General features: G+C 37.9%; 2 protein-coding genes across 8 annotated transcripts in view; one reads left to right on the top strand and one right to left on the bottom strand.

The window, feature by feature from the left end:
• Positions 1-6,860, top strand: part of fubp1 (far upstream element (FUSE) binding protein 1) — a 53,942-nt gene extending 47,082 nt beyond the window's left edge. For both annotated transcript variants that reach the window (XM_043698694.1, XM_043698692.1), the window contains exon 21: positions 2,549-6,860. In XM_043698694.1, coding sequence (XP_043554629.1) covers positions 2,549-2,602 — 54 coding nt within the window. In that variant the 3' untranslated portion in view covers positions 2,603-6,860. The remainder of the gene's footprint in view (positions 1-2,548) is intronic.
• A 2,206-nt stretch (positions 6,861-9,066) lies between these two features.
• nexn (nexilin (F actin binding protein)) overlaps positions 9,067-15,042 on the bottom strand; it is a 94,562-nt gene continuing 88,586 nt past the window's right edge. For 5 of the 6 annotated variants that reach the window (XM_043698699.1, XM_043698700.1, XM_043698695.1 and 2 more), the window contains 3 exons: positions 11,173-11,361; positions 9,308-9,671; positions 9,067-9,158 (listed from right to left, as the gene is read on the bottom strand). In XM_043698699.1, the coding sequence (XP_043554634.1) occupies positions 9,145-9,158; positions 9,308-9,671; positions 11,173-11,361 (567 nt within the window). In that variant the 3' untranslated portion in view covers positions 9,067-9,144. The other variant, XM_043698698.1, reaches the window with a different exon arrangement.

The following is a 15,042-nucleotide window of genomic DNA, read 5'->3' as shown; positions in this document are numbered from 1 at the left end:
TGAGAAAGTGAGGACTGCAGATGCTGGAGATCAGAGCTGAAAAATGTAAGCCCTTCTTCAGGGCTGAAGAAGGGCTTATGCCCGAAACGTCAATTCTCCTGCTCCTTGGATGCTGCCTGACCTACTGCGCTTTTCCAGCAACACATTTTTCAGCTTCCCTGGGCTAATGTTTAGTAAGGCGAAGTCATTTGTCTGTAATGAGTTAAATATTGACCAGAGTACTTGTGAAAATGGTAAGAGTTGGGGTTTGTTTTGTGCAGGAGATTTCTCATCATAAACTTCAGTTTTGAGACGTTTTCTATGCCAAGTTAATGCAGATTTGGTTTCCAGTCCCGGACAGTGTTCACTGTAAAAATATGACAGTTTAATATAATTTGCAGGCTAAGATATACAATTTGTATTGTGACTATTCCGTAACTTTACCTTTAAAACTTTTAATTCCAACTAAAGTGACTTGGAAAGCAAGCATAAATCCTAATTTCCTGTGCATCCATTCTTCAAAATGTTAGGAAAAGGATGTGATAATGTTAGTTAAAACTTAAATTATTATTAATGATGGGTTTGTTTGTATAATATTTCAAAATCTGTGCAATTTTTAATGATCCCAAATGATTCTCTTCTTTTACAAAGCTATTGACTTAGTGAGCTTCTCTAGGTTGCCATTCTCCATGTCAACAGTGCTAGAAAGCAGCAGCAAGTTATTGAACTATGGAACACATTGCACCTGAGCTCTGGCTTTATGCAACAAAGTCACATTTTCCAGATAATTGGACAATATTCAAACATTAACAATGCCGTCTTATATAATTTTAGTGATACCATAATGTGCTGCTGCTGATTTGAGATCACTCAAATCGGCATGGACTAACTTGCAATTCAATGATCTGTGTGGCTAAGAATCTAATGTAGATTTGCCAAAAAGAGCTTTTTTTTGTAAATATTTTCAATTCAAAGATTCAAGCTTTATGTTGAATTTTGCTCTTTCTATTAAACAAAATCCCAACTCCAAGCTATCCTGACTTCTGGTGAGTAATTTGATTCTGCAATCAAATCTCATCTTAAGGTTGTTGTTACTAATGAAATTAGATTACTTTTATTTCAGTTCTTATATTTTGGGGTGAATAGTCATTGTGCTACCAAGTACTTCCTTTGCTTTGATTACACACTTGCCTCATCTCTACACTGTCTGTCATAATGATGTTTGATTCCATGGATTAAATGTGTAATGGGCAGAGACATAAGTCATGTTAAGCACCGAGTCTGGAACAGTTTCACTTTAATAGCACTTTATAAATTAGAAAACTGCCCAGTGTGCTTCACAGATAAACATTGGAAACGGTGGAATAAGTTTGGGTATTCATCAAATCTTGGTCAAGAAGCTAAGGCTTTGAGAAATCTCCTCAAGGTAGGGAGTAACATAACAAGGCGAAGGGTTAAAGACCTTGAGTGAGGCCCAAATGACTGCCATTTAATCATTTGAATGAGATGATGACCTGAAAATTTATAGCTAAACACTTGATCTTTACGGGCTTGTTTCACTTTGCTTTAACTATAACATATTCTTTGAAAATGATCAAAAGGACATTGGACTCTTGTGTAGTACGTGGGCTATAGTCTGTTGTGATATTTCTTCACAATAGGTTTGCATCTTCTCTAACCAACACTGCCCAAAAACTTCCTGTCATGGCTGACCTTTCAAATCCATAAAATTGTAATCGCTCATCTGGAAAGTTTGAATACTTGCTCATCTGTTCATTTAGTTTTTGTGGAAAAACTGCTTATTTTCTGCCATTTGTTGGGAATTTAGTCAATTGTGCCTTGTTTAAGCTTAATCATCTACTTCATGAATTGCTGCAAACTGTAGATTTGAATCTGTAGACATGCTTAGCTGTTTCATACAGGAAGATGGTTTGATTTTCTCGAGTTTTTTAATTTAATACATCGAATGTTTTCTTTGCTCTTAAGTGAATTGCATTGTCCATGAGATCTAATTCTGCATCTTTGCAGTCATGCTTGGTTCAGTAAATGATGAATGTTTGTGGAAAAGACTTCTGTTCCTGTAGCAATGATCATAACTAATTAAGAAACTTCCAACACATGATCTGCGTTGCAGTCAGAATTAAGGGGTTGGGCTGGGGATGGGGTAAGTTAAACTGCAACAGTTTTACTTACCCCACAGGAAAGCATCCCGTGTTTGCAATTATGTCTTTGGTGGATCAAGGTGCAATGATTGTAACTAATGTATTTGCCTATTGTTTGGTGTATTAGCTAGGTGGAGTTGATCCTTTCGAGCAAGATGTAGCTACAAATACCTATGTGCAGCTAAATACTTAATTTGATTTATGTGCAAGTGCCATTCCTCCCTTCTCCCCATTTGCCTAATGAAATGACCAAGATTCAAGCTCCATGTGAAGTCAATGTGATAAAATGAGAGTCATGAATGATCAGGGATATTTTTGTCTTGATTACTGTTCTGTAGGATGGTGGACACATTTCGTAGGATTATTTTTCTGTTCACTTTTAAATTTAGGCTTTTATTCTTTGTCAGATTATAGACCTAAGCACTGACCTTGCAGACAAAATCCAGGCCAAATTGAATTAGTCATGACAAAATCTTCACCGGGATAACACGTGCCAGTTCAAAAGTTTGGATGATCCAGACTCCTTAACATTGGTCAGCAACAGTCCTGGATCCCAAGGTGAGGATGACCATCACCTCCCACAGTCTAATTCTATATCAAAGTTGTTGCATTTGTTTTGGCGGCTTTGGATATCTGCCTTAGACTGCCACTAGTTCAAAATTGATTTGTAGTGCATGTGGAATTTATATTTCTCTGCCTGAGCTGTCAATTTCTACATTTACACAGGTGACTGTGACTCTTAAGTCACTTCAAAGATTTAATGCCTGCAAGACCAATCTGTACTTTTGTTACATGACTGCTACAGTATTATTCTGAAAACATGAGCATTTAAACTTCTTTAACTGATGCTTTTTGGACGGATTTTTCCTGTTATGGGTAATTGCTTATTTGCATCATACAGTTTTTAGTGGGATTGCCAACATGAACAAATGTCCCATGGAACATTCACTCCCTCCTTGTGCTGCTTGTCGCCTTATATTATCTGGCTTGGCAGTTAATTGTGAACTGTACCACTCCTGCCCTCCCCTTTGATTAGCAACTGTCAACTACTTTAGTGCTGCTGGTATCTTTAATAGGATACAACCAATTTAATGTCACATAATTGACCCACATCATCTGCTTTCTCCTCCCCTTCTCCCCTCCCTCCTCTTCTCCTTCCCCCCCCCACCCCCCACACCCCGTGCACACAAGCACACACTAAACTTTGATGTAATTGAGATGCTATATTACTTTGTAGAAAACCCAGCCAGTAATGCCACTTGTTTGAAAATGTGTTTGATCAGTGAATTAGAATGCTTTGCTGTCATATATACTATATATATATATAGGATATATTGCAAATGAAGATTTCTTAATGAACTATTTTATTTGTTTACCATTTTCAAGTTTGAGGATGTGGTAGGGACTTGGTGTTTTTATTGCTGTCTGAAAAGCTATGCTTTAATGTAATTGGGCTGAGTAGGTGCACTGTTGGTTATTTTAATAGTCAGTAAAAGTTGCTGGATGATGAGATTGATACCCTTCTTCCCCATATTTGTACTGTTTACAGTGCACTTCAGCCTAAAATGCATTAAAACAAACCTCTTTTGCAGAACAAATTTGTTCAGTGCAGTTTGTAATTCTTCTAGCAAAGGATAATCTACGTCACATTACTCTATTTTTATATATATATATAGTAATGAAGCATATAGGAAGATGTCTTTTGAATAGCGCAGATCTTTTGAAGACCATTAAGCTTATTGCAGTCCATAATTGAAGCATGTAGTGTTCTTTTAGGCTTATTAGATTGTAAGAAACGTTTTAGAGATTGCTGAATTTATTAAAAACCTAATTTTGTCTGATAAGAAAGCTCCCTCATCTTTGAAATGAAAAATCCAGAAATGACTTTTTCAGCTTACATTGCTATCTACCAAAAATATTAGTATTACTTAGTTTATGAAGAAATGTTTCAAAATGGAGGCTGTTGGTATAGTTTTCTTGTACCATGTGAAGTCGCAGCTCATTGCAAATGAAGTGCAATTTTTATACTTCACAGTGCCACCCAGACCTTGAACCTTAAGTTCTGCTGCAGTACACTAAAGGTAAGCAAGAATGAAGGTGTATTATTTCAGGCTGTAAAAATAAATTGATCAATCATTGGCCCTCTTTATAAATGCATTATTTTTATGAAACTCAACGTTACTGTACAAATAAGAATTAAATGTCAGTCTGATCAGCCAAATATTCCATAATTTGTTTCTCTAGACAATGAAATCAAGATGAGTCAACAAAAAAAAATTGAACTGCGGTAAATTTCAAGCTCAAACATTCTTGGAAAAGGGGGTCAGCCTGCATCTTAAAAAAAAGCCAGGTTAAAACTTCTGGCATACACCTGAAGGATTAAACTGCCTTTTCAGATGCATTCAGCATTGAGATATGATCTTAACTTTTTCTGAGTTTGAATGAAGGTAGGGCTTTATTGCAAACAACCACGTATTTTAGATGGGTGGGTTGGACAATTCTCATTTTAAATAATTATTCATTTGCAGCAGAAATGACTGGTCATTTTTTTGATGGAAATAAACTTCAAATGTTGTGCACAATTTAACTGTTCCAGCAAACATTTGTTTAGATCTTAGTTTGTGTTAGACATCTGATTTTTTTCATTAAGACCGTAATTAGTCAAGTGTATATGTATACAGATTTGACCTGCATCAGTTGTTGTGAAGGCATTTTTGTTGAATAAGTAGCTAATATTTTACTGTATGTTTTTAGATATCTGGCAAAGGAAAAGCTGTAGAATTTGTTCTTGTAGGATAAACTATCTTTGTGTTGGCATAGATTGATACACCTTGTCTTATTTTAACCCTCTGTCATTTTGGCCACTCTTCCTAATGCGTCTGTTTTCTCGTGCACAATTACCAAAAGTAACAACTTATTTATACTGCTGGACATACATCAGATTTTTAGTATAACTACAAAGAAGGAAGCTTACATATTTTGCTCATACACTGTACAACAGCTAGTTGGGTTTTTATTTGCTGTTTAGGTCATGGGAGTTTGAGGTTGTTTTTGGGAAATAGCCAGGGAAGACGGTTAAAATATCTGTCTTCAGGCTGATAAATTGTACCTTAAAGGACGTGAGGTGTGGTGTTTTCGGTCTGGTTTATTAATGTTGAATTATTGTATTCTGGCAGTTTTGTGGTCTATTTACCATATTAAAATGCATAAAATATGTTGCTTCAGGATCAGATTAGAATTCCAAGTGTTTTGTGAGCTGTGATTCAGTGCAATTCATGTGCCCTTTTTCAAGAGTGAATCTTGCATTTCTAGAGATTAATTGCCTTTGTGTTTTCATCAAAGTCTTGGGAGATTATTATGCAAAAAGCCAACTTGCTTATCTTTTGGCTTTTTTTTCAAAGTACTTTAAAGATGGTGCCTTCGTTCTTATACAGTGCTGAAGAGCTAGCTGCCAGCACCCGATTCATAGGTCATAGGAACAGGTCCTGAGATAGTTTCTACCACTGTGGAGGACTTCTTTGCGTTCATCCTTTGAACTGATGAACATAAACCATACAAGGGCTCTCTATATAAGGTAATGCTTTTTGAGTGACGTATGTCATTCATACATAGGGAATTAAGTATTTTGCACAAACTGTTATTTGAAGTGGGAGGCATGCTGTCAGGTTCTTTGGATCATGCACTTGTTTCTATATGCATACAAATGCAAAAACAAGCATATTCTGCACGCTGGGACTTTACTTTAGGACATCCATTTAGTACTGCTAAACTTAATGTGTTCATTGCTAGGTTTCCCTGTTCAGTCATTTGATTCTTTTTGCCTTTTTTGACTCTCCTCCAGAAAATACACAGTTTAACATATCGTCTTGAATTAAATTACTGTCAATGAAGGACTCAAATGTACATTCATTATAATTTTGATATCATGTTTCAAACCAATTGAGTAGAATTGAAGTGCAAAGCATAGTTTAATCATCTTATATCTTGTTTTCTATAAATATGAATCCCCAGAGTTAGTAAGGAATAATTGTTTCCATTTCTAGCGAGCCTTTTGTAATCTTGTATCTGTGCGTACGTGAGAGTCAGACTTCTAAAATTCCAGGATTTGCTTCCCTAAAATAATCGAGGATGCATTTATTTTGCTTGCTTTTTAAAATGCTGAGAAGCTTTTGATTCAGAAAAATCTGCAGAAGCGAATGTTTAAAAGCCAACTGTACTGAAATTGTATAGTTAGATTCTGCAGGGAGCAGTCTCAGTTAACACAATGTAGAATGCTAAAACAGACAATCTGTGCTGCAGTTAGAGGAAAGTGCATATCAGGATTTGACTGCAAGTTTTTGCTGTTGTCCCTGTTCAGTTTTTTAATATTGGCACTGCTAGGTAGGTTTCCTGCATGTTTCTTTTGCATGTTTCTTTTACACTTGGCTTTTGAGATGGATTAGCTATTATCTCGAAGAAAAAAATTCTTCAGAAAATGTGCATTGCTGGAGAAGACTACTGAGCAGATTATGGGCTTGCAGTGATTGGAGAAAGGGATATCATACAGATTTGGAGCTGAAGTATAAGGTAACCTCACTGACGGGAAAAAAATATGCTGCTTAAGAATGATCCGGATGTGTTGGCACTCGTTTTTTTGTTTTTCTGATAATGTAATATGATATTAGTGTGAATTAAAATGTAAAGATTTTGAAATTATGAATAAAGTTTGAGATGCACAAATTGTTTTTTGATTACTGTGTCCATCATATACGCGTGTGGCAAGATTGGGTTTCAGGCATATACATAGAACATTACAGTGCAGTACAGGCCCTTCGGCCCTCGATGTTGCGCCACCCTGTCATACTAATCTGAAGCCCATCCCACCTACACTATTCCATGTACGTCCATATGCGTTTTGTTGGTTATGAGAAGCAGTCAGTTCCATGTTACTTTGCACCCTGTTGCAAATGATTGCAAACTAAAATACACTGTCTTTTATTTTCCACTCCCTCTCGAAGGCAATTTTGCTAACGTGTATGACCCTCTTGTACCTGCCGTTTTCGCCATTTAAGTTTGGAGATACCACAATATTAACTTGATGTCAAGGGATCGGAATGGAAAATATAATTACACTTTTTCCCACCTTAGTTCAGGACTGCAGAGGCTATTTTGCCACCTACCTGCTGTGAAATGAGCTAACTTGTTGCACAACGCAAGCACATTCAGTCACCCAGTCAAAAGCTTGTGTTTCCTGGGACCCCCTCGAGACCTGAATGTGATCTTAGCGGACACTAATTTCTCTGACCTTTTAGTTCAGTGTTAGAGTGAAGGCAAAGGATTCATTTTATTCTGGCCAAAATCTATCATCAACCTTGTCAGAAAAGATCTGGTTGCATGTATAAAATAAATATTTGAATATAGATAAAAGCTGAGTTCAGTGTGGTGCTCAGGGAGTGTTGTCTTTCAGATGTCATCTTTCACAAGATGTTAAAACTGGTCTTGTCCCCTCCTTCAGATAGATGCGAAAGAGCCCAAATGATGAAAGGAGTGGGTACGACCATGACATTTAGAGCCAGCATATCTGTTTAACCTTAAAGGTGCTGGTGAGCCACCACCTCGAAATTATGCAGTATGTTTGATGAAGGTGTACCCACAGTGACATCGCTCAGAGTTCCAGTTTAACCCAATGATGAAGGATGTTGATATAACAGTCAGAAGAGGATGATGTGGTGTCATACTTGAATGTGATATTATTACCATGCTCTTTATCCCCTTTACTTCCAAAAGATACAGCTTGTGGATTTTGATGCAACCATCTAAGAGAATGCAATTATTAAGAAAGCAGAAGTAAGACACTGAGTAGGGATTCTGTGTTGTCCATAGGCTTCACTTGGAGAACCAAATTTATTGTGGTCATGAATACAATTTGAAATTAGCCCCTTTATTACAGTGTTGGGGGAGGATGAATGACCTCAATATTAATTTACAAAGAACTTGTTCTCAACTTTTTATTAAACTGTAGCTGTTACAGCAAGAATCAAAAGATCACCCTTTTTGTTGTTGTCTGCCTTTCCCTTCCATGTGTTTGCAGTGGTCACTACTTTGTCTGTGTCAGTGTGTTGCACTGATCAAAGCAGATTGTGAAAGCTCTTGGGTTAGCGCTGATCCTGTAGGTGCTGCTGGAATATATCAATGCCACCAAAGGTGCAAGTTAACTGTTTTGCAAGCACTAATTTATAGCATTGAAACACAGTAAGAATAAGAGGCATATTATTTTGTTTCAAAGTCGATTTTAAATGTATCGCAAAATACAGTAGCGCAGGAGTTCAGCTTACAAAAAAGTACATTCTGCATGAAGAGCATTTGAGGACCACAAATTGTCTTAACATGGGTCCTCTTGGGCCCATTGCCAAGTTGCGTGAAAGAGCATTTTTGTCCATAGTCCAATTTGTATGTAAGGCTTCATGGTAATCTATACAAGTGATTAAATAAGACACATTTTCTATATGCTGACAAACCCAAAATACTGATTTGAATTTAAACAACAAGTAGTTTTCATGTTGCATTTAATTTTTTAATAAAAACCCTAAAAACTTCTGTATGCCAAGTTTGAGTTTTCATGATGGACAATTCTAACAATGATTTTAAAAGCAACATTTTGCTTGTGGTTGACCCAAGTAGTGATTGATAAATAGGTTAACCTTAGGTTAAAATTTTTGAAATTCATAGTTTCATAGACACAGGATGATTTATAAGTGGGCTCTGCTATTAACAATAATGTGCAGATACAATAGCATCTGTTACATAACATCACAAGATCATTTTAAAGGACTAAAACTGACCAAATAAAACCAGTATGTAAGCCTCATGCAGATTTCTAGGCTATGAAATAACCATGAGAGGAATGACGATCAACACTACAGCAAATTTTCCAAGGGTAGGAGCATTTTAAAATTTTTGGCCCCGTCATAGGGGAAAGATGGATGTAGTAAAGGTTGAAGACAGAAAGGAAATTCCAGCAGATTTAGTAGTCATCAGCTAAAAGAAAAGAGAAAATTCAAGAAATTAGTTGCCATTGAGAAAAAGCTGAAAGTTTAAGCATTGGTTTTAACTTGGGGTATGTGTATAGATGAGTTCACAAATTTCTTGCCTTTAGAAAAAGTGTCTGTACAAAACTTAATTCTTACTTTCAATGGTGAGAATACAAGTGCTAGCAGCTGTTCCTTTGGTGTTGACAGCTTTGCACATGTATTCTCCTTCGTCTTCAGGGAAGGTTTCAGGGAGGTAAAGGCAGTAAGTTTCTCCTCTTTCAATGTATTGATAGTCCTCGCAGTCTTGCAACATTTCACCCTCAAACCACCACGTGACCCCTGGTGTGGGTTCTCCCATGATTTTCACAGTGAACCTTACAGGCTCTCCATCCACAACGGATGTATTCTTAAGGGGTTTCTTGAACCATGGAGCGCCAGACCGAATGAGTTCATCATTGTCATCCTCACAGGCTGATCCATTAACAATGCTGCCTTCCTCCTCCTCCTCTTCATCCCCTTTCTGCAAGTTAGGAATTAGAAGGTTAAATGGTCCTTCTGTTGAAAGCATTTTTAATTTACAACATAAAAAGAGGTCCTTTGGCCCATCCTGTCCACAAGTCATTAGTCATCCAGCTGTTAAAATCCCATTTTCAGCCCTTGGCCCATAACCTTGTTTGCTATGGTTTTTCAAGAAATCTCCTGAAAAGTTGTTAAATGTCTTGAAGGTTCCCACGTCTGCCAACGTTTTTTTTTGGCTGAGTGTTTCTGGTACTCTGAAGGCCTTATCCTTACCTTAAAATGCTTCCCCCTGATTGTTGACCCCTGTACTGTGGGGAAAGGTTTTTCCCTACCAAATTTGTCTGTGTACCTCAAATATTGTACAGTCAATCAGAACCCCTTGCAGCCTTCTCTGCTCTCGGGAAAACAACCCCAGCCCATCTAGTGTAGCTGAATCCCTCTCGCCCAGGCAAAATCTCTTCTACACCCTCTCTTGTGCATTCACAAGCTTCCTTTCGTGTGGCAACCAGAACTGCACTCACTACTTAAGCTGTAGTCTAACTAATGTTATATTACAGCTTCATAACCACCTTGCTCTTGTATTCATTGCCTTGACTGATAAAGGTAAATATCCCATATGCCTACTAAACCACCACCACCTCTACCTGTAATGTTGCCTTCAAGGATCTATGGACCTGCATACCAAGTTCCCTTGATGCTCAGTATTTGCTCGATTGTTACTGTTCATTCATTGTATATTCTTCCCAAAAATCATCACTTCACATTTTTCAAGACTAACATTTTTCAGGACTAAGTTCCATTTGCCACTGTTCAGCCCATTAGCTTTCCTCACTATTTAGTGCACCACCCATTTTTGTCAGCTGTAAACTTACAGGTCATACCTTCTACGTTTACATCTAGCTCATTAAAATACACAGTAACAAGCAAAGGACCCAGCAGCAAACTGAGTTATTCAATACAGGCATCCAGTCACCAAAAAAACATGTCAACCATCCTTCTCGAATTATTGTTCTGCAATAGCTGTCCTGCTATAGTCAGTGAGGATTTGAAAATTTATGTTCAAGGTCCTGGCAGCATTTATTCACTACTGCATCTAACACTAGCTATGTATCCTAGTTAGCTGGTGTTAGATGCAGTAGTGAATAAATGCTGCCAGGACCTTGAACATAAATTTTCAAATCCTCTTTGACCACAGCAGGTCAGCTTTTAGCTTTTGTCCTTGTCTAGCTTCCCCTTTCCCTTTAATAAATATAGTTTCAATCATTCCATGTGGTAACCAGTTTCATATTTTGGATAAAGACATTAGAGTTTTCATTTAACTTTTTTTGTGACTCTCAACTGGTTCATAGTTTTGGTCATCACAAATGGATAAAAATATTCTTTATCTACCCTATCAAACCACTTAACCATAAAAATCTTGCAACATTTAAGTTAGACAATTGTGTTCAGTCAGTAACAAGACAGCCAGAGTTTCATTAGATTCCAACCTGTACATTACAAACCTTTTGCAGTGCTGCATCAATTTCTTTCTGTTCAAATTGCATCCTTTGAAGCTTTTGCTCTTCAATTCTTCTCCTTTCTTCATCTTCTCTTGCTTTAGCCATTTGCTCAAAGCGAGCTCGCATATCAACTTTGTGTGTAAATGGAGCATCATCTCTTTTGGGCTCCTTTGTGACCTCTTCTATTTCTTCCTGCAAGTATAAAACAATCGAATCTGTGACTTGATTTTAATTTATCATATTACAGGCTGAGCAAAACAATAGCCAAGAAGTGGTTGGGAGGAAGGAAATACTTTATGTATACTACTCCTTCCATGACCATGAACAAACAAATGTAGAAATTCAGAACCGGAATAAGCTACTTATCCCCTCAAGCAGGCGCTCTCTTTTGATAGGATCACGGTTGACCTGATTACTCAAGTTTAAGGGAAGTAGACAGTAATACTTTCATCCCCTTGCTTACCACGAATCATCCTGCTTTGAAGACTCTCTTCAAAATGTAGCAAAATTATTTCTAAAGATGTTCAATCCTCAGAATTTCTCCTCATCTGTTTTAAATGAACAATCCCTTACTTTGGAACTTGTGATTCTTTGTTCTGGATTCTTGCACAGGTGGAAAGTATCTTTTCTGCATGCACACTATCTGAAGCCATCAGGATATGTTGAAATCAAGTTGTCTTTTAGATTCCAACCTGTACAAGTCTTGCATGTCCAACATTCCCTCAGCAAATCATCTGCCCATTCCAGCTGTTAAGTAGTGATTTTGAAATTAATTTTCCAACTGCAAATACAACAGCCAACCTTAGCACAAGATCATTTATGGTTTAATGACTAGCAAATCTGAAGTTGAGGGATAAATATCTAAGTAGTGCCAGGGAAATGCTCCTTTTAAAAAATTAGAGTGGAGCTGGGGTATTTCGGGGCCTTGTTTAAAGACAATACTTCCAAATCCTTCAGATAAATTTTCCTGTCCACCTCATTAAGAGCCAACCAGATTGCTGCGGCCTGGAGTCGCATGTTGCCCAGAAAAGGTAAGGACAGGAGATTTGCTTCCCTAAAGGATATTAGTCAACGAGATGGATATTTACCACAGTTGACAGTGGTTACACATTCAACCTTAGACAAGCTTTTCAATTCCAGATCTTTATTCAATTCAATATTACCGTGTCTTGGTGGAATTTGAGTCCATGTCCTCAGAACAAAAGCCATTTGAAGCCTGGGCTAGTTAACTGACATTGACGCAATGTCACCGCCTCTCTCTCACTGATTGCAAGTTATGACTATCCTCACAGACTCAAGACATAGGCTGGTGGACGAGGCAGACACATCACAGATAAACTTTAATGCAGAGAATTGCAAAGTACATTTTAGTACGACAAAGAAACAAACATTCTAAACTGAAGATCAAAATTCTCAATGGGGTACACAAATGAAGAACAGGTGACATTTGTGCAGAAGACATTCAATGTGCCAGGCCTCATTTAGAAATAGTTAAAGAGCATGAGGTAGGTGTTAGGCTTAATAAAACCTAATTGATTTTTAGAAGACAGGTGACTTAGTCACTCACCACGTTATCTGCCTGGACCACAGAGCAGCATCATGTCCTTTTCTCGACCAAAATGGTTGTGTTGCAGGATAAAGCTAAGTAATTACTCCATTCCATCAAAGCTATGCAGTAGTGCTGCATTCAGTTACAAATGGTGGGTGAACAAATAACTGATCAGAGGATTAGGTGTCACAATCAGCCCCACCCAGAATAATGAAGTCTATCACAGTGCAAAACACAAGACTTAAATATTTGCAATGAATTTCAGACTTGTGCTTCAGATCTAAGTGAATTACAGTCCAATTGTTCCAATAGATTTGCAACACTGGTATTTAGGTGGCAATGTGGAAAGTTGACCAGGTGTTCTGTTCACAAAAAGAACCAAGGTCCATTTCATTGTTGTTCCATGCTGTTCAATTGCAATCTTCATTAGTGTCACAGCCACAGACCAGCCATCATCAGTAGCAGCTATTCCAATTCATTAAATGGTTGTTTTCAAGAACACAATAATGGAATATGTATGACCTTCGCATTCTCCAACAGAATTGCGAATGCTGTTAGAAATTACAGTCTCAAGTCAAAGGGAGAGAGGGTGGGGCTGGTAGTTGGCTAGCAGAGTGAAGAGTTAAACATTCTTGATTAAAATGGATGCTGTAAAAAGAATTTGAGGGGAAATTAGTATCAAGGGAATTGTAACTTCTAAGGCAGCCACTGAGTATAAGTACAGGAGGTCGTGTCAGATTACATCAAACTGGAGCCTGGGCTAAGTAGATTCCAGTGGCCCAGAAGTCACAGTAATCTGACTGATTCTTGTCCTTTGTATTAATGTAGCGAGCCACTCAGTTCAAAGGCAGTTTGAGATTGGCAACAAATAGTGATATTGCCAGTGTTTCCCAAGAATATAACTATGTTTTTAAAAATGAAGCCTTTGACACAACTGCATTCAGGAAGTACCTGGATGAATACATGAATAGGAAAGAGGGATACAGAACTTGTAAGTGAAGGTAGTTGTAGTATGGAAGGGCAAAATGTTTCACATAGGTTTGGATGGTCAGAGGGCCTGCTCCTGTGCTGTATTGTTCTTGGGCACAGTTAACCATTCTCTTACACCAGTGGCTTGGCCTCATTCTGAACTATTCACTTATTTCCAGAGCCCATTTGCAATGGGTTGTCTTAATTCACCTGCACTGTTACCTCTGCTGTCTCCCAAGGAATCTATGTTTGGGTATTGGCTATTTCTCAACTATCTGTTACCTCTTGGGAACATCATCATGAAAAAGGGTAGGATGCCCAGCTTTATATCACCATGACCCTGCAGCCCCACTCCTGATTTATCATGCCACCTGTCCTACATTCAGTCAAGAAAGAGCAGAAATTTCCCAGAATATTAGATTTGTCAAAGTCTTAAAGTCTCATGACAAACCTTTGTTTGTTTTGGAACCACTACATTATATGATCAGTGTCTGAGATGTGGACTGCCTGGTTTACTCTTAAAGTCCCACATAGTGTTTAAAACACTTGTCTAACTCTCTCCTTCAGTTCACTTAAATAAGTGAAGTTTATAGGCTGGTTGTCTTTTTAGCTAAATTAGCTTCATTGTCATGTACTCGCATGAGTAAGTGAAAAGTTTACAAGTCTCCACATAGTAAGATTCTTAAATACAAATTCTTTGGGGTTTAAAAAAAAAGCAACTCTCCATCAGATTTTGTATTTGTATTCCACATATTAAGTTGAGTTCAGCTCCTCAACTTGAAATAATATGATTTGGACTTGCATACTAAAGTTTATGAATCGAGGCACTGCAACTATTAACAAACTCCAAACTTGAGTATAAAATCATTGCTCAGTAATTCACCTTCTCCTATGGCATTGACACTTAGGACTGAACCTTTCCTTGAAATATCCAGTGTGAGCAAATGTAACTCATAACAATATATGGAAAGCCATCACTGGAAAATGTTAGAGTAGCGATTTGGCTGCACTCTGCTCATTAATTAGAGTCATAGAGATGTACAGCATGGAAACAGACCCTTCGGTCCAACCTGTTCACGTCGACCAGACATCCCAACCCAAACTAGTCCCACCTGCCAGCACCCAGCCCATATCTCTCCAAACCCTTCCTATTCATATACCCATCCAAATGCCTCTTAAATGTTGCAATTGTACCAGCCTCCACCACATCCTCTGGCAGCTCATTTCAAACACATACCACCCTCTGCGTGAAAAAGTTGCCTCTTAAGTCTTTTCTACATCTTTCCCCTCTCACCCTAAACCTACGCCCTCGAGTTCTGGACTCCCCACCCCAGGGATGAGACTTTGTCTATTTA

This window comes from Chiloscyllium plagiosum, chromosome 11, assembly GCF_004010195.1.
Source record: "Chiloscyllium plagiosum isolate BGI_BamShark_2017 chromosome 11, ASM401019v2, whole genome shotgun sequence".
In the NCBI taxonomy this organism is placed as follows: domain Eukaryota; kingdom Metazoa; phylum Chordata; class Chondrichthyes; order Orectolobiformes; family Hemiscylliidae; genus Chiloscyllium; species Chiloscyllium plagiosum.
The sequence above is the reverse complement of the archived record's forward strand: the minus strand, read 5'-3'. Positions and strand labels throughout refer to the sequence as shown.